At 37.4% G+C, this 26,408-nt stretch overlaps 1 protein-coding gene across 1 annotated transcript in view; it reads right to left on the reverse strand.

Moving 5' to 3' along the window:
* The window catches only part of CDH7 (cadherin 7), a 132,160-nt gene extending 106,081 nt beyond the window's left edge, over positions 1 to 26,079 (reverse strand). Inside the window, exons 1-2 of the mRNA XM_025886673.2 lie at positions 25,955 to 26,079; positions 13,987 to 14,394 (exon numbers count right to left, since the gene is read on the reverse strand). Of these exons, the coding sequence (XP_025742458.1) occupies positions 13,987 to 14,196 (210 nt within the window). The 5' untranslated portion in view covers positions 14,197 to 14,394; positions 25,955 to 26,079. The remainder of the gene's footprint in view (positions 1 to 13,986; positions 14,395 to 25,954) is intronic.
* Between the last annotated feature and the right edge of the window lie 329 nt (positions 26,080 to 26,408).

Consider the following 26,408-nt stretch of genomic DNA (forward strand, 5'->3'; position numbering starts at 1 on the left):
GATGGACTCTGAAAAACAAACTGAGGGTTCTAGAGGGGAGGGGGGTAAGGGGATGGGTTAGCCTGGTGATGGGTATTGAAGAGGGCATGTTCTGCGTGGAGCACTGGGTGTTATGCACAAACAATGAATCATGGAACACTACATCAAAAACTAATGATGTAACGTATGGTTTTACATTAAAATTAACAATAAAAAACTATTAAAAAATAAAACAATAAAAATAAAGAGTTCCATTTTTGGAACTAAAATGATTTAGTCAAACTCAGTTTCTGAATTCAGAACTCAACGAGTATAGAATAGGTAAACCCAAATAATAGGTTTGAGCCAAACTTCAGACCAAATAAAGATGAAGTTCAGACGTAAGGTATCGTCTTAAAAAAAAATAGCAGAGATTAACAAGCAATCTCACTTATCTAGTTCTATTAAGCATCACTGTCATTCAGTAGAATCCTAGTGATAATGGAATCTCCTGGCTCCTTGGAAACTCTCAAAGAGAGCTTTCTGGATTTGGAAAGTATTTGAGAATAAAGCAATCCTCTGTGTGTGCATGTGTGTGCTCTGCCCTTTCTGCAAATGTGTGGTTTGAAAAGTTGTCTTATGTAATTTTAAATCTGATTTGATCCTGAATGTATAATATTTAAAACAGTCAAATCCTGAAAGTATTTTTATGGTACATATCAAAGTATTACTTATCAATGAGGTGCAAATTCTGTTCCTACCCTAATATTTCATAAATATAACTAGTAATTATTCTTCTCATCAGAAATAAATTCAAAGTTTAATAATTTATATATTTCAAAGCACTTTAGCAGGTGTCACCCATTGGAGGTTCTATCTACTGTCCCCTTGTGATAGGTAAAGGATAAGGAGACGTAATTTAAAGGACTTGTCTGTGGTCACAAAGTATGACAATGTGATGAATCCTGCTTACGTTTATCTCTGTTTTCTCCTTAGACTACAGATTGTTTTAAAAAATATATTCTTTTAAAAGAAAACACCTGACTCAGGTTAATTATAGAAAATAGAGATTGAAAGCAGAGTAAAAATATGTATCACTATTATTAACAATAACAGATAACCATTAATGAATGTTTTCCATGTACTAACATGAAGCACTTTACAGTTTTAACAACTATTACATAAGGCCTATTATGAACCCATTTTAATGGAGATTAAGCTGACAGAAACATTAATTTCTAACTAAATTGTGATGCTGAGATTCACACTCAGATCTCCCTGATTTATGAGACTGAGGTAGGATTTAACAACTAGGCTAAACTTCCTCTCTATGCACTTGCATGATCTACCAATTCATTACCACTCATACTAGGTAATATATCCAAATATGATCATGAAACGTACATATTGCTGCATAATTTCCAATTCCCTATGAGAAAACAAAACAAAATATTTCCATCCTACCTTTGTAAAGCCATGACTTGTGGGGTCTAATCCCAGTTTCCTTTTATCCTCTACATGTTTATCAGAAAACTGAAATATTCCTTGTATCTTTAGCACTGAACACTCCAGACAGCTCTAAAATAACCTATCTCCTTCCCCCAACCTTTTTTCTCTTTATTTATTCCTTCTGCTGGGTTATGGCAGATTTTAGAGCAGGGTCAGGCCATCTTAGGAATTATAGAGGTGGCAAAATCCATGACCATGGGTCATCAGGGTGGGAGAACTATCATTCGGATCAGGCCTGTCTCTCGGGCCTCGCATCTTACCAGCAGACTGTAGCCTGGAAACGGTCTGAGAATTGGTGTAGCTTTAGACACTCCCACTGACAGCCCTCAGGGAATGGTGTTCACTTAGATGCATCAGACTCAGTAACGTGGAAAATGCCATGTCCTGGCCTCATAGTTGTGGGACGTATTAACAAGGTGATAAGCTGTCTCTCTGCCTAGAATGTATGAAAAAAGATCATTTTAACTTATAAAACCACAGAAGAATGCAGAGACACCTGAAGGGAAGGGTACAAGAAAGCCAATATGGGTAACCTGTGCCGAAGTTTTCAAGAGTGTGCTCTGGAAGAAGAGTTACTAGGCTCCTCATTTAACATTTTTCTGAGGAAAACAGTTTTTGGAGAGATCAATTTTGGTTTTCTTAGTTAATATTCAATTTTATTATAGCTTCCTTTTGTGTATTCACTACTTTACGATCATATATGTTTAGTTTCGAACCCTGATTTTTTGCATTGTTTTCTTCAAGAGATGATAATTCTAATAACAATAATACTAACAATGATAAGTAATGTAGTCATAGCTGTGTTAACAGCAGAATTCATACCGAGGGAAATTAAAATCTCCATTTTTCTTGTTTTGAAATGACTGGATCAGTTATAAATTAGTGAAGTTTAATCCTGATTGTCATATGTTGAGACACTGAGAAACAAGCAAAGTATGAGGAAAATTCTGGAAATCATGTCATAAATGAAATGCTTGAGATAAAGTTAATCTTTTCAAGCATTATTTAAAATTGGGGGATGCAAAATACCTGCCTTCAAATATTTCATTTTTTAAAGATTTATTTATTTGAGAGAGAGACTGGGTGAGAGTCAGGGGAGGGACAGAGGGAGAGAGAGAATCTCAAGCAGACTCCTCACTGTGCATGGAGCAGGATGTGGGGCTCAATCCCAGGACCTTGATATCATGACCTGAGCCGAAACCTAGAGTCATATGCCTAACTGACTGAGCCACCAGGTGCCCCTGCCTTCAAATACTTTAAGAGCCAAGTATAACTCAAGTTCCTAAAAATTTAAGAGTTGTCCTAAAGCTCTTCTCACCATACCTCCAGTGCAACCCATTTCTGTGAGTTTCCTGTGCATTTAATAGCTGTCAATCCAGTACATCCAGGCACCACATTTGTAGTGGACAAGATCTCTTTCCTCAGGAAGCTCACTCACTTTTGGAAATACACTCTCTCACTTTCATACTTTATTGTATGCTTTTGTATTAATTCTATCCTTCTTTTTATGCTTGCAACAGCCTTGTGAGGTTAATATTGTTGTTCCTATTTTATAAGTGAATGAATGAGAAAAAATAAGTTATTTGCTTAAATTTCACACCATTCTCAAGTGGCGGAGCCACTATTCAAACCCAGCTCACATGACTGAAAAGTGTGTTTTTACCACCATTCCTGCCCCAACTAAAATAGACCTATGGCTACCTGATCACCCATCATAGTTACTGCATAAGAATTTATGAATTCAGAAAGAGAGTATAGTGAATGAGATTTAAAGCCCCAGGCAGCTCTAATATTAAAAATAAGTTTTAAAAAAAGAATAGATTTTCTTTTGATGAAAATATTTGATATTTACATAATATTTAGATTTCATTATTAAGGAAATGTGATTTGCAAAAAAAATCTTTGTGATAATGCATATTTCATAACCAAAATTGCACAAAATTTGTTTTTGCTAAATTCCAAGAGAGGTCATTGCTTGAAAAAAATAATAAAAAGAGCTATCCTCTGAAGTAGCTTCAACTCCTTCCTCCTTAAAGCTTCAATCTCTCCCACACATCCTTCAGCTCAGGGTAGAAAATTAAAAATGGAGTGCTGTGAAAAATTAGACTTTGTCAGTGTGCCCAGAGTTTACAGAGAATCAAACTTAAACATAAGTCAGAAACCACAGACAGCGTGAAGAAAGTAGCACTAAAAAATATATGTATTAGAAGAGATTAATAATTGGAATATTAGTTCCCTATGTTTTTCATCATAAATTCCACTGTGAAATCTTAATTGGATCTGAAACAGAATGCACCACCTCCTTCTAACCCTAACCCTGAATCCTCTTCATTCATTTGTATATATTTACCACCATCAACTGGACTCATGTTTCCAACAAATGATCTAATCAATGGGAAAAACAGTCTTGTTTCAGATCATTACACTCCACAACTGCTCTCCCAAATTCACTGAACCTAGCTGTTACACCACAGGTAAAAGTCTATTTGCAAATGTTATAATGATCAACTAAAAAGATAACTTATCCTTTGCAATAAAGCTTGTATTTTTAATTTCAATGTCAAGCTTTATAATACCATCCCATCATTTGATACTAATCTTTGTAGAAAGCCCATTCCCAAGGTTGCGTATCTGTCGTACAATTCAAGTTACTTATTTTAGACGTGGCTCTGTATCTCTTTATATACTCCATGTGTGACTAGCATGACAAATCAGCTCTCTCCATGTGCGACAGCCATGTGATATTCCTCACCTAATTCCTTAGCAATCATTTTTAACTGATGGTAGCTTCATTTTTTTTATATATAATTACATTGAATCCCAATGACTATAACTCACCAGTATCTGCTTCTCCTGAATAAGCAAAATTAGTTAGCCGCCTAAATCCAGCTCTGTTATGATTCAGTTGAGAAAATTATATAAACTCTGTCAAGGATAGAGTGGGTGTGAGATACAGAACTGAGTTTCTCAAATATGTTATGAAAAAGAAAATGCTGACTTTTATTTCTTCGTCATTTCAAACCAAGTGCAGAATGTGTAATCTTTTACTCTCCACACACATTCTGCTCCAATGTGGACCCTTAAATGACTCACAAATCAGAAAAATCTAATTTAAGTAGGGTTTGACTAATTTCACTAGTGATCATCACAAATCTTTCAAACTCACATCTGTTGAGCATTATGTATGTGTTGTCCAAATCTTGATTGTGTGTTTTCAGTTAAATACCTTTAAACATGTCAGCATTTTAACTAAGAAGATAAGTAAATATTCTAAGGGAAGCATTCTTATCAGATAATTGCACACTGTTTACACACAAAACTTGCTGGAATGATGTTAATCATTTTGGTTCTTGTAATTACCATTCCAGTAACAGAGCCCCATCTTGAGAAATTAGTCTTCTGCCTTTATCTTACAGAAGACAAGGATTCTAACTTGACTAGGAATGTAGATGGCCTCACCGTACTATCTTTTTCCCCTTACCCCCACCCCAACACACATATACACATCTTTTGGGCTCTATCTCTCTCATTCACTCTTTTGCTTGTGTAGTGACAGCTCTAAAGGTAACTCCCAGGCTTTTGGCCCGAGAAGACCTAAGCCTGGCTGAGTCCAACATGAGTATTTTCCTGACCATTTCCTTTTCTCTAGATGCCATATATTGGGATGTGTTCAGACCTTCCCTTATACTGAAATAGTAAGCCATGAGATGCAAAAGTAAACTCCACTAACTTTGGAGCCTATCTTGCTCCAGGTCTACCTAACTAATACTCCATGGACCCACACTAGCTCAATGGAATACTGCCCTGCAAGGTAGGGCCAGTTGGTTATAAAACTCCTTTATCTCTTTTATAACCCCCTCTGGGATGGGCTACTGGTCATCCCACTTGTCTGAAAAGGTAGTTATCAGTTAAAACTCCTTAAGTATATTGTATATTTCATATACCAAAGATGAGAATTTTTAAAGGATGACAGTTTTAAGAAAATGGGATGAAAGTCCTAAATACTTTCTTCCCAGACTCTCAATAGTTTGTTCTTTTTGTACACCTTATTCTGAAAATTTCAGTTCTACGGTTCATTTTTAATATTCCTGTGTCCTGGCTAAATATCATTTAATCTCTGCATTACAACCATTGCTTATTATTCTAACCATATTCAGTTTCAAGATTTGTTAAATTTTAGTAAGTGGTATAAAATGATTTGACAGCCCCGTAAATGTATTTGTTCTTTTTTGAATACATGCCATTTTAAAGGTAAAAGTTTCAAAAACTATGCTAAAAGAGCTTGGCAGTAACACAACATGATCTGATACTCTGCAAGAAAACAAAATATATTTGTAGACCTAAAACACCTTATTAACATTTTTTCCAGAAATTTACTTCTCAAAATTGATATAAGCATCCAGATTTGTTTTCTAACCCTTCTGAATTATAGCTCCAATGATTGTTCCCTTACTCTACTAATTTTACTTCCAAATGTATCAATAACCTCATTTCTAATAGGAGAATGGCTCCTTTCTAACTCTGAAGATTTAATCAGCATTGACCACGAAACAAATTTTATAGCCTCTGAAAGGGATCATTAGGAGAAATTGTCATTACTAAATCTTCTCAAACATTAAATATAATTCTACTCATTGTTTAGATTTCAACTATCCTGTGATTATATTAAAATGTACGACATTCGATTGCACTCTCTTGAGCTACTTCTACATTAGTGAACTCTGAGTATTATTTTCTAAAACAATGTTTATGTACAATTATGAGGTTTAAGTATTTGTGGCTCACCTTCCAGTGTAAAATGGTTCATTATATTTTGTAAACAATGGAGGAAAAAGCTCTTGTTAACTCTAGATCAGTAAACATCTTGGAATCCTGGACTATAGAGAATATTATTGCCTGGGCTCAAAAAAAAATCAATTTCCCTGAAACATATTAAATTGATGTGCTTTTGAGAAATTAAATCAATTACTATATAAGATTATGGGCATTACCTGATGGTATTATAGATTTAAACTTGACCCACGTTTCAGATGAATCCACTCCTCATCCCTAAAAATGGACAACAGACCATCAGCCAATAAGCCCCCCTCAAACGAGTTGTAGTATTTCAATTCATAGTGAGAGCATAGTTTTATACCTCCTTCAAGATTTCAAAACTTTCACATGTATTCTCAGAAGAATCTAGCAGACACCACCTTAACCAAGCAACCAAAGTCAACATCACTACTAATGAATATATCAACATCTGTATCTACTGACAGAATGCACTGAGAAGTGCACAGCATTCCTTCTGTGGCATCCTTGGCAAAACTACATCACTTAGAATGTCTCCATTAGGAAGAAACATGAAAATAAGCTAGGTTGTAAAATATGCTACCAAATGGTCAAGAATGACAATGAAAGACCAAAGAACTATCCCAGACTGGAAAAGGCTAAGAAACAAGGTAAATGCAAGATGTGATACTGGGTAGGCTCCTATCAGAAAAAGTACTGTAACAATCAGAAATTGTTGAATACAATTTGTTGAGTAAATAGTATTATACCAATGTTCATTTCCTGGTTTAAATAGCAGGTGTCATCATGTAACGATACTAACATTTGGAGAAGCTGGGCTTAGGAACAGTATTCAGCAACTTTTTGGAAGTTGAAATTATTTTAAAATAAAATGTGTTAAATGTTCACCTACCTGATCTCCATTTTACAGTGTAAGGATAAAATTTTATTATGCTTTAAGAGCATTGCTCAAAATGAGAAACTTGTAAGTATAACCTAGGGTTTCTATTTACTGATCTTTCTACTATATAAAGTTTCCCCCAATACAATTTTAAAAGACTCTGTCCTACTTTCGAAGAAAGTGATTTTTTTTTCTTTGATTTGAAGATTGTATAAAAGGATTATGAAATCACAGAGGCATCCTCATACAAGCATTTGTTCATGGATCCATGAATTAGTTCCTCTGTTTTTCCCACCTTGACAGTTGTAGATTACCTGTAGAATTTACTACTTCCCAATGCCATCTGGTTACCTGCTTGGCTTATCAACCAGATTAAATTTTATGAAGGAGAAGAGGTTTTTTGTTTTATTTTTTTTTAAACTCTCCTATCTCACATGATACCTATCATAGAATAGTTCCTCGATAAGTATTTGAAGAAGAAAAGAGAGAGAGAGAGAGAGAGAAAAGAAGAGAGAGAACACAAAACAGCTTTATAGCATGCCAAAGAGAATTTGGGGGATATAACGTTAAGCATATTTATACAAACCACGCTTTCTCTCTGCTGATCATAAACACAATGAGAGATAATCAATATAAATCATGCAAAATGATTAGGATGAAATTCCTTCCAATATAGTTCTTATCTAGATATGCTTGAACCAGCAAAGGCTCCGTGACTGTCCTGTTTACCTAATTCTGTCATTTATCTTGGTGAGTTACAGAAATTGCTGCAATTCCTGCAACTCTGTATTAATGAGCCCTACATATAAAGCTTGTCAAACAATTACAGTGCACTTCCTACAGAAAGGCCCGATACCATCATTTCAGGTTATCTCCCGTCTTTTGCACTTAAAAACACAGCATGCGTACAATGTGAAAACACAATGGTATACCAGGAACGTTATTTTAATTTTTGCTTCTCCCACCACCAAACGTATGACAAGTAAAATATGTACAAACAAAAACACATGTTAAAGATGACAGCATTTTTAAATGACTCTGATCAACATAATCGGAAAATTTAGAGCTAATCTAGACTATCTAGTTTGACTATAATTAGGTGGGTAACTGTAAGCTTCCTTTCCTCCATTTTAAGCTGTGTAGTCAGTCTCACTTGATAAAGCCTTTGGTAATTATAACCTTCATTTCTAACCTAAGATAACATTGAAGAGAAAATGAGCAATATTAAACTGAATTAATAGGTTTTTCTCATTTTAGCGGCAAAATCTGACATGTTTTATTTCCCTCATAGTTTAAAGGAAATAAACAAAGACTCTGAATTATTGATTTTATGTGAAGAAAATGCACTTAATACTTTATAGTTACATTGGATATTATAGGAACTAAAAATAACCGCCAAAAGAGTATTTCTAAAATTCTAAACTTATTTGTATCCCATAGAGCTGATACATGTGCAAATTCCTTTCGAAGCCACAAGAGTTCCACATTTCTGTCAGTAAAGAAACAGAAAGAACGAGGATCTTCTTAATTCACTCTGGTTATAAAAATAGTGTGAAAATTGGTTTTCCGTATATACAGAAGGAAAACAAACTATCTGCCTTCTTCTAAGACTGGAGCCAACCTTAAGTAATCTACATATTTGGAGGACACTTTTGCATTTTTCCCCTCCCAAATCTACAAAATAGAAATGTTACCATGATGAACATGCTCCTAAGTAACTAATATTTGTGATTATCTTCTTTTTGTGTATTTAATATAAATTTGCCCAGTTATGGAATCTAATTCAGAACTCAATTTCTAAACACAATCTATCTTCAAGATGAAAATTTCTGGCGGCACCTGGGTGGCGCAGTCAGGTAAGGGTCTGCCTTCAGCTCAGATCGGGTGGCGCAGTCAGGTAAGGGTCTGCCTTCAGCTCAGATTGGGTGGCACAGTCAGGTAAGGGTCTGCCTTCAGCTCAGATCGGGATCCCAGCGTCCTGGGATCAAGTCCCACATTGGGCTTCCAGCTCAGCGGGGAGCCTGCTTCTCCCTTGCTCTTTACCCCTCCCCCCTCTCATGTTCTTTCTCTATCTCTCAGAAATAAATAAAATCTTTTTTAAAAAAGAAGAAAATTTCCTTTCTGGAACACTGAGTGTAGCTTCAGTTATCAGTAGACAGAGAATCTCTTGGTAGGAGATACTGCTGAGGTGTAATTAAATGCACTGAAAATGCTCACCAACACTTTCCAGCAAGCTTAAATTTATTTTTTATTTCTTTTCCAGCAAGCTTAGATTTAAAGCAGAGTGAATTTCTGCATTTCTATATATTTGATTTCGAATGGGATAACAGGTATAAATTCTCCCTGAATGAGGGGGAAAAGGGGAGCAGCAGAAAAGGCAAGAGTGATGTTAACAGCTAGAGAAGCAGACATTTCAGTGAAAGTAACAGCCCAGAGCGCAGGGATCGGCTGGCAGCCCATTATGGTAGGAGAGATGAAAAACACATAATACCCGGAACAGAGGCCGAGGCCCATGGGCTTCTCTAGACTTTTTTTTTTTTTCTTTTTTTGGTCAGATGAGTAGGGGACGTTAAGTGAGAAATGCCAAGGTGAGGAAAAGACTAATCTAGAAAAGTGCCTTGTGGTGCAATGAGATGGCTAGAAACTGCTACTTCCTGTGTACTTCAAATAACCAATTCAGGAAGCATGAAGTCACAGGGGGAAAAGAAAGGACTCTCCGCCTCATTCTCCCTGTAGAAGGACAAGAAAACAGGCATGACGGTAATTAAGAAATACTCTTGGGGAATGGTGCACTGTTACTCTTTAAAATGGTACTCTGCACAGCATGGCGACTATAGTTCATGATCTTCCACGGCATATCTGAAAATTCCTATGGGAAGAGATCTTAAAAAGTTCTCATCGCAAAAAAAGGTAAAATTGTAAACATGTTAGTGTAGGGTGACAGATGTTGACTAGGCTTATTGCAGTGGCCATTTCACAATACATAGAAATATTGAACCATTTTGTTGTATGCCTAAAACTAATACAATGTAATATATCAATTATACCTCAATAATAACAACAACAAAAAGTTCTGCCACAGTAATGTCTAGCGATTGTTTCCTTAAGTCTATACATTTAGATTCAGGAGTTTATTAGTTGGTATCACAAGAATAAGGTGGGATGCTAATGATAAATGCCAAATTCTAACACAGCCCAGAATTGCATACCATGAAGGTCTCTTGGTGAAGGTTCTAGAAGACCTCCTGGTCCCCCTTCAACAGACTGTTCTGCTTTGATCTTGACTTATTATGTTAGACAAACACAGGAAATTGGCTAAAATAAAAAGGTCACAGCATCCTCTGACCTCATTATCCTCAATGTCATAAAGACCATATTTTATTTACTGTACAGTCATTTAACTGATCTTGTTGCCCACCAGCCATAAATATGATCTCCAAATTCAATGGTCTTAAAAATTGCAGGTATCATTTCTCTGACATCAGAATTCAAGACAGAATCATCTGCTTCCTAATCATATTTTGCCATAGTCTAATCATATACAAATATTAAAAACATGCTGTTTTCCTAAGCACACCCAACACAGACTATTCTCCTAAATAACTGCAATAAGTTTAACTACTACTTAGTACATAAAATAATGCCTGTTCTCACCTGAAGGATCACAAATACAACACTGGACATATAATGGAACAGATCATCCAAATGCGGTCATTTTATAAACAATATGTAGTAGATAAACAGAATGTCTAGGTTAAATGAATACATGTTCCAAATATTTTGATCTCATTTATTCTCAGAAAGACACTTGAATTATAGGTATCATCGTTCCCATTTTAGAGATGAGGTAAATTTTAGTACTATTAGGTAATTTAACACAAATTCTAGAACTATTAGGAAGTGGTAGAGTCCACAATGAAACTGTAGTCAGTTTAACACACACTGTAATATCCATTATGTGATCAAATTAAGCTATCAAGTTTATCAAGGACATTATATTTTCCAAATTAAGTAACTAGATTTTGTCAGGAAGACTAAGAGTCCAACCATCTAATTAGTATAGGTTTAAATGCATGTCTGTAAAAAGTAATGACTGCATGCCTTCTTTTCTTCCCATGAACATCTGCCTCTCCAGGTTTCACATCTTCATTTATAATTTTTTTCATTTTCTAGGTCTTGTGAAAACTTTTGTTCATGGGCATTTCCCTCCTCAATTAAAAAAAAAGGAAAATATGTTTATTCTACATAACCCAAGTGATCGAAAATGTAGAGGTCAAAGTCATTATTATAACTTTTTATTCAGAGCGCCAACCTAAGGAGAATCATTTCATCATCTCATATGTACAATCTACACTATTCAAGTTCTCTGCCACCTTCTTCCAAGCAAATATAAATTGCCCCTTTGCAGCCTGTTGTGTCTATCAATTCCCTTTCCATCTCAAGTTATTTTACTGTCCTTTTCCTGGACTTGTCTGTTTTTGTCAATCAAGGCTTTGTTTTTTGTTTTGTTTTGTTTTTAACCTATTTACCATCCTGGACATTCTTTTTACCGTGAATGACAGTACTGAACTCCCAATATACAGCCTGCCAAGAGATAAGCACAAACTTGTTTCCTGTCACATAAAATCTACTAAGTGATGGTCTCTGATTAATTGAAAGAAAAGCACAGAATATCTCTTTCATTAATCAAGAAACCACACAATTTCTCTTAGAAAAATTTCAATAGCATCGCCTAGTAGCTTTATATGCATTTGGAATTTAAGTCACCTAGGGGTATGCATTTTTGTAATTCTAAATGGCCTTACAGGGATTCAATATAAGCATTCTCAATTATGATGTGAAAATTTTAAAATTTAAAATAGGGTATTTTTAAAATTTTAAATTATGTGTATTTCAAAATGTCAACCTCATTCGGGCAACTCCACTTAAAACCTAAATTAACGGGAATATTTCAGTTGCCTTTAGAAAACTTTACATTCCCATAAAAGTGTGATTTCACCTCATAACTACTGACTCTTTATGAATTCATTGAATATTATATACCTATCTACTGAAAAAAGTTTGATGAATCTGTTAACTACGCATTAAAAATAAATGAAATTAAGGGCCTGATTCCTAGTCAATAACACTGCATAATGATTATTGCTCTCACTTTGTTGACAAGAAAATGAATGAGAGAGATTGAGAGAGAACTGAAGTAAATGCACAGTCTATGTGATGGTACTATTGATAAAGGTACAATGGCTATAAAAATATATGCACAAAAACTCTTGTGTACTTACATATCCTTTCTTAGGGCAGAAAAATGCTACCACTGGGCCACAAAAACATCCTAATCCACATGCCTAGAAACTCTTAACTTGTTCAGGTCCTCTTTGTTTACAGTACAGTATCAGTCAGTATTTATAAAATATAGAGGCATAAAAGGAATAAAATAATAAAGATTACTTTGACTTATGTAGATACCCCACCAACAAAAACAGATTTTCCCCTCTTCCTTAAGATGTGTTCAAATGAAACAATGGCCCATGGAATAAATAACAAAGATTCTTTCTCAGTTATTCAAAGTTGAAAATTCACTCATGGATAAATTCATCAGTTTGCTGTGCTTCATTTTATCGGGAAGAGATGCAGAACACTGGCCAAGTGAAGAGCAGAAATGCAGATGTATAGATACCTTGCTGGTGTGCGCTACTTAGAAACTCTTTACCAGTACCAAGCACAAAGCTGAGAACTTTGGAAAATGTTTACATAAGCAAACCTGCAGTAGAGTAGAGACTGGGAACATGTTACGAGGATGGTAGGGCCATGCTTTCTCGAAGGGCCTTCAGTTCAGAAAGCACTTGAATGGAAATCCCCTACCCAAATAGTCACACAGAAAGAAGCTGTGAAAAAACATCCCAATTTGGCTACCACTTGGCCCCCAAACACGTACCACAAACTGCCCATTTTTGTCTGATACCAATTAGAAACTGACTTCTGTTCCCATTCATTTTTAACCAAAAGGAAAATCTAAAAAAAGAAAACAAAACAACGGATCCATCAAAACAAGACCATCACTAAGAAAAGTGGGTCAGAATTGCTCATAAATGAGGGACAATAGGCTCGATAATTTCACTTTGCAGTCTTTAAATTACAAGTGTCAGAAAAGCAGTCTTACACAATTCACAGCGCTCACCATGAGAGACTCTGGACTCTGAGAAACAAACTGAAGGTTCTAGAGGGGAGGGGGGAGGGGGATGGGTTAGCCTGGTGCTGGGTATTAAAGAGGGCACGTACTGCATGGAGCCCTGGGTGTTATATGCAAACAATGAATCATGGAACACTACATCAAAAACTAATGATGTAATGTATGGTGATTAACATAATAACCAAAAAAGGAAAAAAAGAAAAGCTAATGAAAAAAATAAATTACAAGTATCAGAAAAGCATATATAAGCATAAAGTTAGTATGTGCATCATTTATATAGTACTCCCCGCCCCCAAAAAGAAGCTAAAAAACCAACTGCCTATAAGCACCCACTACTCTTCATTTATTCGTGAATATTCTTGTTCTAATTTTGGAAATAAAAGTTTTACTAGTGTGCCACAATCATGGTTAACTAGGCATCTGTAGACTCCTCCTCTGTTTCTAGAAATAAACATCACTCCCTAAGTTATGGCTTCAACGTATGGATAACAATCTGGACTATAATTTCCAAGTGGCTAATGCCAAAAACTTCATGAACTATTTCACAGGAGTAATAGTTTACATTTTCCACCCCCAAAGCAAAAAGAGCAGTTCTCTATCCAAACACAGACATTCACAATAATCATTTGTGACTTTGAAAGGCCAAATGCCCTACCTTTCCTACATAGAGAGGGTCTGAACCCATGTATTCCTCCAGCACAAAGAACTGATTCCACACCCAGCTGCGCTTGGTCCGGGACCTCCCTGATTGGAAATAGGGCTTTGATCGGGACCTGGAGAGCTCTGCTTGACTCATCCCAGACAAACACAGGAAAAGAGCTATTAGCTGCAGAAAATGGCAGAACTCCACTTTGCCCAACTTCATCTTTTTTTTTTTTCTTTCTTTTTCCTGTGTAAGAAAAAAACCTTGACAAGAGAAAAGGCACAGTTCCAGTTGGCTTAGTAGCTCTTGCCTCCGGCAGGGTGTCAGCTGGGAGTCCAGAGATAATAATTTGTAGAGTGTTCGATTGCAAGGGGTCACCACTGCTGAATAACCTTCGCCAAAGAATGGTGTAACAGGTACCTAGCAGAACAAAAAGAAGAGCTAGTGTCAGAAACCAAAACACATCATAACTTTTAACTTCCATTTACTTACTATTGATTTTCCCAAGATACCATCATTTGCATAATTGTTAAATTATTAATTATAAACTTATACATTTACAATGACTTTGCCACATGTATAAATCACATAAATACTGCTGATGCAGAATTATCCTCATTCCACAACATAATCTTAAAACTTTGTGTTTCTTGCAGGCATTCTATTTGAACATATGGTTTACTTGATACAAATGGAGCGACATCAGTTAAAAAATCATTTTAATGCTAGCCTTTATTTTTTTCTTTTATATTACAGTCAGTTTCATTCATTGGTATTAGAATATGAAAAGCAAAGCAGCTCAAAGCAGGGATTTAACCAAATGGGAAGGACATATGTTGGTTTAAATCTCTTCTGTGAAACTGTAAAGAGAAATAAAGAAGTATGAGGTGATTCAAAACGGGTTGATTGATTCTGAGTCACAGAACACCAGCTGTTTTGATGTGTTCTGATTTGATTGTGATCAGCTGCAAAGCTCAGTAGTTTCCATTTTCCACCCTTCAAACCTATTGTCATGTCTGCTGTGTAGCATGTTAGGTCACGCTATAGAGCAAATTATCTATTGAACATCTTACAGCATGACTTCTGCATAGTAGGGCCTTCTTCCCTAAATATTTATGGAATTAAATAGATCATTAGAGATGTGTGCAAACTCAACTGTATTTGTGAGCCCCGTTCACAGTGAGTGTGCACCCAGAATACTCCAGCAGCAGCATGAAAACAAAACAACTTTTATTCTAAAGTCTACGTATTTCAGATACAGAATTCTTGTTTATGCAAGATATAAAATCAGTTACAAAACAAACTTCCAAATGTACCCCAAAACATAGAGGAATAAGAATTTATGGCAAAAAGCTTCTTTAAATCACTATGCTGTACTTTGGTTTATAAATTCACTTGACTATAAATAAATCAACAATAGGATAATTTAAGGTGAGGGTTCACATTTGCTTTTTTTTGAGGGGGGAGAGGAAGAAAAATAGAGTTTTAAGAACATGAAGCCAAAAGATAGTTCCCTAACAAAGTAGCAAATACACTGTCTTTATATTATTAGCTTTTTCATCTTCTGACCCGTCTCTCCTGTAACAAGAGTGTCTGTGACTCATTAGATGATTTCTGACAGTAAAGTTGCTTATGGAAAATGCTTTATCTAATAGAAGAAAAATGGAATGTATTAAATATGTTAAAATAGTCGACACAACTGTTGAGAAACAGGTTGCATTGACTTTGAGCTCTATTCAAATGAACATATTCGTGTGAAAAATATCCCTATCAAGTTCTGAAATTCCAGAGGGCATTACAGAATAATCCAATGTACAGCTAATTGATGTACGCTGAGAACCACCAGAAGAGTAAACTACGATTGGAGCATATTACTGCAGTCTGTGCAATGAACATCTCCTATTAAAATCCAAATCTCTCATCTAAGCATCTAAAATGAATTTGGTCCATTTAGAAATCACTCTGGAAGAATTAGTTGTTCTAAGACTTGGAATTATAAACAAGAGTAACTTGGGGTCGTATCTTTGTATTCCAACGTAGGCCCCTCCATTAGTCTGAACGTACATTGCAGGGAGGTCTGAGCTAACCCACCTGAGAAGACAGGTTATCTGTAGTTAAAGAAGGTAAGTAGGTGCTTAGACTGGGAAACAAAAACTAGTATGGACTAGTCTATAATGAGTTAGGAGTCATGGCCAGGAACTCACAGGTAGTGGTCCTTGTAGGAATGGCTTGACAGCATGTGGAGGGCCAAGATCATGTAGTTCCCTTCATGCCAGTGGCAAATCATGTCCCCAGGGATGGAGGGCGATGACAGAGTCGTAGGGATGGAGGGGGATGACTTAGAGTTGTGGTGACAGGACTGTCTAGCACGGGAGCCATGTGGCCGAAGAACATTTCAGTTTCACTGCTCTACTTCCTCAAGAGAGAACGTGCTTTCTCATAAAAACAAGGAGATAATTACTTTGGTCCCTAAGACAATTTTTTTTAAATGTGAGATAGTTATATTATTTAAGCTACTCTATGGCTCAGGTGAACTTGATAATATTGTTACACGATGAAATGCATCCAACTTCAAGAAACAAAGTAACAAATGAACTTTTGGAATTCAAAATTTCGAGAGTTATCAAAATTATACCCTGGGAAAAAGTGCAGACACCTGTATCAGATAAAGATTCAAATGCTGACTCTTTCCTGTCTTAGTTATGCATTCTTGGACATGTGACTTAAATTTTAAGATAAGTTCCAAAGATGAGGTCTTAAACCTCTAACTTGCAAAACAAAGATGGTAATAATTGCATCTACTTTGTAGGATAAGCAAATCATGAAAAACTAAAAAGCCCTAAAAAGTTTAAAAAAAGCTGTTGGGGGTTATTTTGATATTTTCTAGTTATGTTAGTTTGTGACGTTTTCATTTTAAATGTTATTTATAGGAAAATGTTTTAGTCAACTCTTGCACAGAATGAAAACATTCTTGATAGTTCTAGTCTCAGTGCCATGGAACTACATGGATCATGAACCCGAAATTCTAGATGAATATAAACAATGGCACCAAAATACTTAAAAAAGAAAAAAAAGAATGCAATACTTTCTTTCCCAAGGCATGTCCTCTGTGATTTTTATAAGTCAAAGACTGGCATCAGAATTGGAGAGATTTGAGTTCGCTTAAAAATTTCACTAATAAGAAAAAGAAATATAATCTGGACCAGGAATAGGATCAGTTGGGGTCTTTGCTCTAAAACCTCCTTTATTTGCTATATGACCTTGGATCCTTCTGGGATTTCATTTTTCACATTTGCAAAATGAGGGAGATGAACTAAATTATAAAATCTTACATATATTTTTTACAGATGTAACTTGTCTGCTTTTGACAATTATAGAGAATTGGTTTTGTTGGCTTTTTTAGGCTGTGAAAAAGTGCACATTGTTAATAAAGGGTGGAGAGATTTAAGTCATAGGACTGTAAAAGAAGCATTTTTCACATTTATGAAATTTAGCATGAATTTTAACAGGAGATGTTTAAATTACTCTTGCCTCTTGAAGACCCTTTCTTTTCCATACGAGATTGTGAAGTTATCAAACCAGCCAGAACATAGAAAAGAAGTCAGACACAGAACACACTATGGATTACTTTGAAGTCACTGAGTCAATATTTGTGAAAGAGACCAGGAGTTCTGTACTTTCCTATTTAAATGAAGCATTTTAAAGGCAGCTATTATTAACATAGACCTTGATGAACAGGAATGTCCACCCTGTCTTTGTATCATAGTATCTAGAAGAGCAGCAGACACACAATTGACTTTTGGAACACATTTACAAACTGTTTCATTGTGCTTATTTTTTTAATATGGTAAATTAACCATGTAAGTCAATATATAAATTCCTTGGTAGCTCTTCCATGTTTATGGGTCACAATCCCTTTGAAAAAAAAATTCCATTATATTTCTCTGCAGTATTTGAAGTACCTGCCAGGCTCTTGAGCTAAATTTTCTCTACCTTTCTCGAAGGTCTATAAGAGTGTACAAGGATACTTTAAATGGCTTTGTGTACATAACTGGAGGATAAAATTCTCTTTTATGTGGCAGATAAATGATTCTGTAATGCCCGTTGTAGAATGCACTTAGAAAATTAGAAACTCATGTGTGAATGACTGTGATTGGAGTAGGGGGGTTTCATATGTATTCATCAACATTTCTGATAGTGACTAACTCTGCCAGGAATGAACGAACACCTGATCCAAAAGGGGGAAAATCACAGGACAGATGGCCCTTCATCAGGCCTCCCCAAATCCTTGCCTTCCTTCACAAGCAGATCTGGTTTCCAACGTAAAGACCAGTACAATAGTTCAGCCCAACTCATCCTGACCTATGTTGAGATAGCATGAAAGAAATGAAGGGCCCTGACCCATTATGAAAAACCTTCAGTTATTTGTGGTCTTCAAAGATAAGTCATCAAAATGTGAACCTGAGATTTCCTACTGCAAGTAGGCTCCCTATCTTCCCGTAGATGTCCACACATATCAAGGCACCACGATAACATTTTTTTACATATAAATGAATTTGACCACACAATCACAATCATTGTCATTTTTTCACAATGGATTAAATACTGACTCGCAAATCCATGCCCCAAAGCCAAGCTGTGCACCCTTCCCTGCTAGGCTCCCCTATTGCTTATCTTCTCCCTTCCTTCTGCCTCCCAAGTTTTATAGACAGGCGTTAATAAGGGGAAAGTCACATTAGAAACAAGCAGAGACCCCTGCATCCAAGCAGTGTCATGTGTCATTGTGTCCTCTGTGGGAAAGCTTAAGGGTGTGACCCACTGGAGGTCTGGAGAGCCGACCAGTTCACTATTGCTGGCTCAGAAAAAAAACAAAAAAAAACAAAAAACAGTGCAGAACAATGATATGTTGGTAGACAGTTTAGGAAACTTCTGCAGATCTAAGTCAAATTCTAGACAGTTACAAATGTGTAGCTTTATAGCTAGGAGAAAAACAACAGGAATAGGTTCTATCTGAGGAGAAAAGAAATGAATAGGAGCCAACCAGATGTTTGAAAGACCATGGTGGCCGCTACTGGATTAATAACTTAAAATTTTAAAAATATATATGTATATACTATATATCTGAATAAGATTTAAAATGTTCTCTCTCTGATATCTTGAAGCTAAAACTTGTAGGGAATCAACCCCATTTACAACTGAACCCAAAACCATCAGATATGTAGGAATAAACCTAACCAAAGCAGTGAAAGACCTGTATTCTGAAAACCAAAAAACACTGATGAAAGAAATTGAAGATGACAAGATGTCGTCAATGGAAAAACATTCCATGCTCATGGATTAGAAGAACAATACTGTTAAAATGTCTATACTACCCAAAGCAATCTACATACACATTGAATGCAATCCCTATCAAAAAATAAAACATATTTTTAAACATACATTTTTTTTTTTGCCAAACTAAAGATACATGTAAATCACAACTAATACTGTGATCAGCACAACACACCTTAATCCAGAGAATACAAAATGAATCCTCAAAAAAGAAATTTTAAGTGGATTGAAGCAAAACGGAAAGAAGGGGGGGGGAGGAGACTCAGTCAAACAGTATTTACTAAACCAACATCAGTTATTTGACCTGAAATCACTTTACCATGCTCCTTTTTTGTTCCAGTTATTTTTGTTCAACTAAGTGGCAAAGAATTATTTCCAAGTAGATAGTTTATTATTCATTTAACCTTAATAGCTAATATTATTTTACCCAAACAAATTCATTATTACAAAATTTTCTTAGATTTTCTGCTCCACTTAACATCTCTGTGAAACCACTTTTAAAAATCAGATCAAGCGACTATCATACTCTTAATACAATGTATTGTTCATACCTATGGCTAAAATCCCCTTAATAACAAAAAATACATTTTATGCATCAGCATGCCAACGACTAACCAGCAAAAGCATAGATGTTGTTGAGCCTGTCCCATCTAAATCAAAGGCAACATGCTAAACACATGACAAGTAGTATGAAATGTATCACATTCAGCCAGTTATATAAATATAGAACCATAAGAGTAGTTTTAAACACATGCCTAATTACCAATTAATTTATATATGCTAGACCGCTTCTTTAAAAGTGCTAAATGCCTTCTAGAAATAACTCGAGCTATAAAATATGATTATCAATTACGTTAAAATGAAATATATTGCTATTTTTAGATCCTGTGGCAAAGTTAAAGTGGAACATTTTCTGTGCAGTCCAGTGTAAATAACCGATGGCTTATCTCAGTTAAAGACTATCAATCAACACAGTTTCTCTAAATGACAGACAAGGGACAGATGCTTATGCTCTGTGTGCCCGGAGTTGTTGCATCAGATACAGGTCCGAAACTGTTTTTGAAATATTCTTAATGTATACCACACTAACACATGGTTTATTATCTACTGGCAATTTAAAGAAGATTTGAAGAAGTTGTGTCTCGCCTTTAAAAAAAATCAGTACAATTCACAATTATATGGAACATGATATCCCCAAAATACATTCTGTCATTTGCATTTTCTACAAAAACAATTGTAAAAATGACATTTGAGGAGTCAGTGAACTTGATAGAAAATAATCAAGGAAGAATGTGAAAAATCCATAGTGGATGACTGCCAAACATCTCTAGCATCTAACTGATACTCCCTAAGATGTTTTGCTCACTGGGTGCCTGGGTGGCTCAGTTGGTTAAGCGACTGCCTTCGGCTCAGGTCATGATCCTGGGGTCCCGGGATCGAGTCCCACATCAGGCTCCCTGCTCAGCAGGGAGTCTGCTTCTCCCTCTGACCTTCCTCCATCTCATGCTCTCTCTCTACCATTCTCTCTCTCTTTCAATAAATAAATAAAAATCTTTAAAAAAAAAGATGTTTTGCTCACTAACTTATAAAACATAATAGTACCAAAAAATTACAGTTGTAACAATAACAAAACAAAACAAAAAATCTTGCTGTTGGTCTTTTGGGAAGAAACTGTCATTTCCAAGACTGCTTTAAAATTGAACTACATTTTGACAAGCAACGTATTTTTAATGGATCCTTATGGAGGGAGAACAATATACATGTTCAAAAGCAGAAATAATACCATTTCAGTGGTTAGAGGGCATGATGACAATATTACCATTGCTTTAAGAACAACCTTCCATATATTAGTTCTTTTTTCAGGCTGACAAAAGATGCCTTTTGAGAATACTACTTGAGTGTTTAATAGCATTATTTAAATTCAAAGAAAAGACTCCTCCTGCTTCATCCAATGCCTTCTTTAAAGACTTTCATTTGTTCTTGTTTTCCCCAGGACAGCAGCCTCCTGTCACCACTGAGGTCCTCACTGCGATTTCTCTCTGTACACAAAGTTAGGGGAGTCTGCTTTGTAACAAGGGTAATACTTGTCCATTGCTGCTTTTGTTTATTTTTAAAGTAGACCCACTTAATGCATTTGGGCAATGAAAAAGAGAGAAAAGGTATTCTAAACTCCCATTCATGAATAAGCAGATGTCATAACTCCACAACAGAAAGTAATCCAGGACAAGGAGTATTTCAGGAGCAGTGGCCACACTTTTTTTCTTTTTTTCCCAACCACCACATACAAGCAAAGCTCTTAAAAGAATAATGTTTATGGGATAGAGAGAATATCACGTCAGTGCTGAAAAAGGTAATCACTTGGCTCTCCTGAGGGTTCATGTTGGGAAAAGAAAAACAAAACAAAACAAAAAAACAAAACAATGTAAAGAAGTCCCTAAACCCACTGCTCCTGATGTTTGAAGAATGGTGGAACCAGAGAACCAGCACAGACATTAGAAAAACCTAAGGTAAGGCAGTCTCTTCTTTCTTTGCTAAGAAAACCAAAATCTACAGAATTCTAGAGAAATGCCCAAAGTCACACAGCAAGTTCCTGATGGCACTGGGCGTGACTGGTTACAACAGAAAACTGAAAAAGTTTGTTAAACATTTCTCATGCTGACACTAAAGATCCTTTTTATTTTTTATCGTATTTCTCCAAAAGCCAAGAAAAGTAAATTTATTCCTACTCAGATTTCTATATGATCATGAGTTTGATTTCTCCCAAGTAGATCATCAGGATTCCGATCCAGAAGGGTCAGGAGTACAGAGTGAGATTGGGAGTGAAGGGATCTGTTGTTTAGGATTGTAATTCATCTGATACACAAAAAGCACTGTGAGGAGGATCCAACTTTAAAACTGCCTCTCCCTTCTAAATCTGGTGAGTGATCAAAGAATACCTACTGGGCTGTAACACTATAGTAACTGTTTCCACTGAAATGTAAACAGTAGCTCACCGTTTCAGAAATAGGGTACCAACTCAAAAAATATCTTCAGATATAAGGATGTATATGTATATAAGGTTATTTGGTTGTTGCTACAAATCCTATATTTTGAAAGGACTGTCTGCTCCTAACTTACTATAATCATTCTAGATTTAATATTTCCATCTTTAGCTTCTATTACTTAATTTCTTTTATCTGTACACCATTGAAAGTTTAATATTAGCTTCAATAATGTTAATACTGATGAAACAGCCCTCTTCTTTTTTACTTAAAAGGTCTAATTTTTTATATTTTAATTAGTGAGGCTGGGGACCGTCTGTGATATGGGACTTCTCACATAAAGAAACTGCGATCAAATCCATTAGCTCCCTGGGCCAGATAACATTACAACCACAGACCACAGCCTCCTACCGTTAACTGGCCTAAATATTCAGGCAGGGGCCTTGGAAATGAATCACACAGCCTGTAGTGTGCATCTGGCTATCAGACATGGAATGAAAACTTCTCTAAGTGGATTGCAGAGTCAATTTTAACTAAGCACAAATAACTTCTGTCATAGGTAAAGGAATGAAAAACAAAGAGGAGCAAGAGTTTATAATTAACTGGAAGAAGCCCATGTAAATTTAAAGAAAACAAGAATGAAAAACCACATCCTTCTGAGCTACTTATATAATATCATATGCAGTATTATATATATGTACTATACATATGTATGTACAATTATAACAGAAAAATTATATTTAAAGTGTTTTTCCTTTGTTCTTCAACAACATATCTCAGCTATATCAGTTTCAATTTTTTAATTTACCTTAGCATTTACATTGAGCCAGGTATGATTCATGTGACTTCAATAAAAGGAATTATGTTTCAATAAACATTTTGCAAAAGAACCTAAAAGAAATTCTACCAGAATGAAAATCTAGAGTATAATCTGAGATGAATATATGGACAGATGTCTGCATAGTCATTTGCACTGATAATTTTGTCAGCGAGGGATCTTGCAGAACGACAAGGGGGAAATGTTTGTAGGGGTAGCTTTCTGCAAAACCAGCAAATCCCCAGAGGAGGCACTCGCGTACTGCTGGTTACAGCTAGATCTGCTCTGCTTGTCAGAGGCTGATAAGATGGTCACACACAGGACTCTGATCACATGTCCTTTTTTCTTGTCCTCAGCTCCCCTTTATCACTCCATTTAGAAGCAAGGGAGGCCTTCATGCCAAGGAGAAAAGCCTCCATCACAATCCATTTGCAATACACTAATGTGCATTAGTTATTTTAGAAGTTTCTGAAACTCCCATTTTAAACTAAGACTTTGAAGCCTTCCAACCAAGAAAAAAGAAAAAGGAACATTTATGTGTATGTGAGAGAGAACCGTGATATGCTACAAACCACTAACACAATAAATGCAAAACCTTATAAAATCAGGGAAGGCAAAGATCACTCAAGCATAAATATTCACAACACTGAACAATTTATGGGCTCAGTACTTTATAAAAGATTTCTAGAAGATTTGACAAAGAAAGTGTTTGACTCTACACCAAGATGTATTCACCTCCTCGTATCAGCATACATTCTGAGAAGTTTGTAACAGCTTTGCCATCGAAACAACTAAAATGCTGAATAATCGGTCGACCAGCAAAGAAATCACGCCTGAGGAGACACAGTGGGTTGATTTTTAGATCTAGGAAGGCTGAAGAATAGCCAAAACTCAGTATGCTCCCTACCCTTTCTTTTTCAATGGACACTAAAAACTAGAGTCAATTCAAGGGTAAACTGCAGTAACACAGATGCTTTACAATTACCCTTTTATAAAAAAGGAAAAATCTCTGTGCTATTATATAAAAAGTAGACTTAAGAAGAGTTGTGAGTCTGTCAGCTGATTGTCAACACAATTCTAATGACCTTATTGCAGCCCTTAATTACAATAATATCTCACGTTGTAAGCTCACAATGCCCTTTTACTAAAGCTGCAAACCGTAATAGCTTAGCACGGTGATGGTCCGCACTACTGATTGTTTGCTTTATTCTTCTAACCACAGACTTTGCCAGATAAGACTATTAACACTGAATGCTATCTAATTGTTTCTGCCACTCCACTCCATATTAAACACTAACATACAAGCAAGACTTTCACAAAGTTGCCAGTTTTACTACTTGCCTCAATTCTTTTGCATTTTTATTCATACTATTCCAAATAATTCTAAACATGAAGAAAAAGATTCTTAATGTATTTTCCTTTAACATATAGTAACAAGAGCTTGGGTAAACAAAGTCTAACCAGTTCTTTGGGGGGAAAAAGTAATTTCCGGTGAGTTACTGAAAGCTTCCAATGTAATTACTTCTTTCCTTAGCTCTCCCCGCCCCAACACCAACTTGTCTTGATAAAGACACACTTAAAACTATTTAGATGTTGTTGGCAGTGTATCAATGCAAACTTTCCTTTAAAAAGGGGGGGTGCTACTGCCCCTAAACTCTTTTAAAATGTATGCTTTTGTGCTGTTAATTTGATTTTTAAATGTATACTTGTCACTTAGTATCAGCCACGTACTCACATGTTACTTACATTTTTTCTATTTTTCCCCCATAAAGTTCTGTTTATCTACTTCTGTATGGAAAATGACCTGAACACCTGTCTGGTTACAGGAATTATGAAGGACGAGTCCTACTTAAAGAGATTTCACTTAAATGATCTAATAAAGAGAAGATATTTCTTGCAACATAAAAGGCGTTTTAGGTATATTCATGGTTCAATTTGCAGATCTCCAAAGCCTTGAGACACCCACTCCTTGATGATTTCTTCACAGATTCCCAAATGCCCACTGCTGGGTGAACTCACTGCCAATCTTTACTCACCTGAACTATACCTAAGAAATCCGTAAGGTTAACGATCTAAAACGTGAAGGCAATACAGCAATAGGTCCTTTCTCATTAATCCACGCTCGGAGGTTGAACACCGGCAACTAGCCGTGTAGCAGGTGCACCCACGAAGAAGTCCACCATGCATTCAGAGAAACAGGGCGCCCTTTTCCCAAAGCAAACCTAAGGTACAGCCAGGCGGAGGGGAAGCGGGGCGCTGCGCAGAGGCAAGCCCCGTAGATGCGCCGTAGCAGCAGAATACTAATTACAGGAAAAAGCAAAACACCCTTAGATGAGTGCCACCTTCTCCAAAGGTAAAAGGAGTCTAGTGCGGACGGTTAAAAGGACTCCTGTACACGCAGGCACACACCCCCTTCCAGCCTCGGACCGCGGCAGACCCTGGCGGCCCAGCCCGCGCGGAGTTCTGCCCCCAACCATCCCAGGTCCAGGGGGCCCGCTCGTGCTCCTCTTGGAGGAGAGCGGTCCAGACTCTGGGTTTACCACGTCATCTGGAGCGCGCTGGGCTCTGCTCTCACCCTGACCTCGCCAACACTCGCCGCACCTGGCGTCCGCCACCACAGGCTCTCTCTCGGGGCCGAGCGCCCTCAGCTCGGTACGCACGTCTGTCCTGCCCCGCCACGCAACGTCTCACGGCCCCACAGCAGAAACTTGGGGACGCCAAGGGAAACTCCACACGGATCCCCCCGCCCGCTTTCCGCTCACTGTTGAGTCCGGCCTCAGAGGCGCACGCCGAGGGCGCGCTCCTGCCCCAGCGGCGCCGCCCGCAGCCCCCAGCAGGCAGACGCACTCACCTGGGGCCTCGCTGCCCTCCCGGCGGCGTCCGGCGCTAGCGACCCGGGGGTTTGCAGCCGCAAGGGCGCGCGCTCAGCATCCGGGCGCCCGCGGGCGCTTCGGGACCCGGTGCTCGCAGCTCGGCGCTCCGGGCGGACTGGCGGCGCCCGCTCGGCACCCTCTGCGGCTGGTCGGGCGCGGGCTCCTGCTCCAATCACAGCCCTCTCCGCGGGGCGCGGGGCGCGGGGCCGCTGCCCCGGCCGCGGGCGCCCCCCGCCCGCCGCCTCCGCCGGCTCCAAGGGGCCGGCCGGCTCTCCCGCGCGGCTCGGACGCCAGGTCCGGAGCGAGCGGGAGCGCGCGTCCGGAGAGAGGGCGAGAGGGCGAGCGCCCTAGAGAAGGAAAGAGGGCGCCGGGCCGGGGCGGGAAGGAGCGGAGAAGGCGAGGGTGGTCGGCGGCGACGGATGCCTGCTGTCT

This window comes from Callorhinus ursinus, unplaced genomic scaffold, assembly GCF_003265705.2.
Source record: "Callorhinus ursinus isolate GAN/ISIS: 27379988/994484 unplaced genomic scaffold, GSC_fseal_2.0 scaffold11, whole genome shotgun sequence".
Lineage (NCBI taxonomy): Eukaryota > Metazoa > Chordata > Mammalia > Carnivora > Otariidae > Callorhinus > Callorhinus ursinus.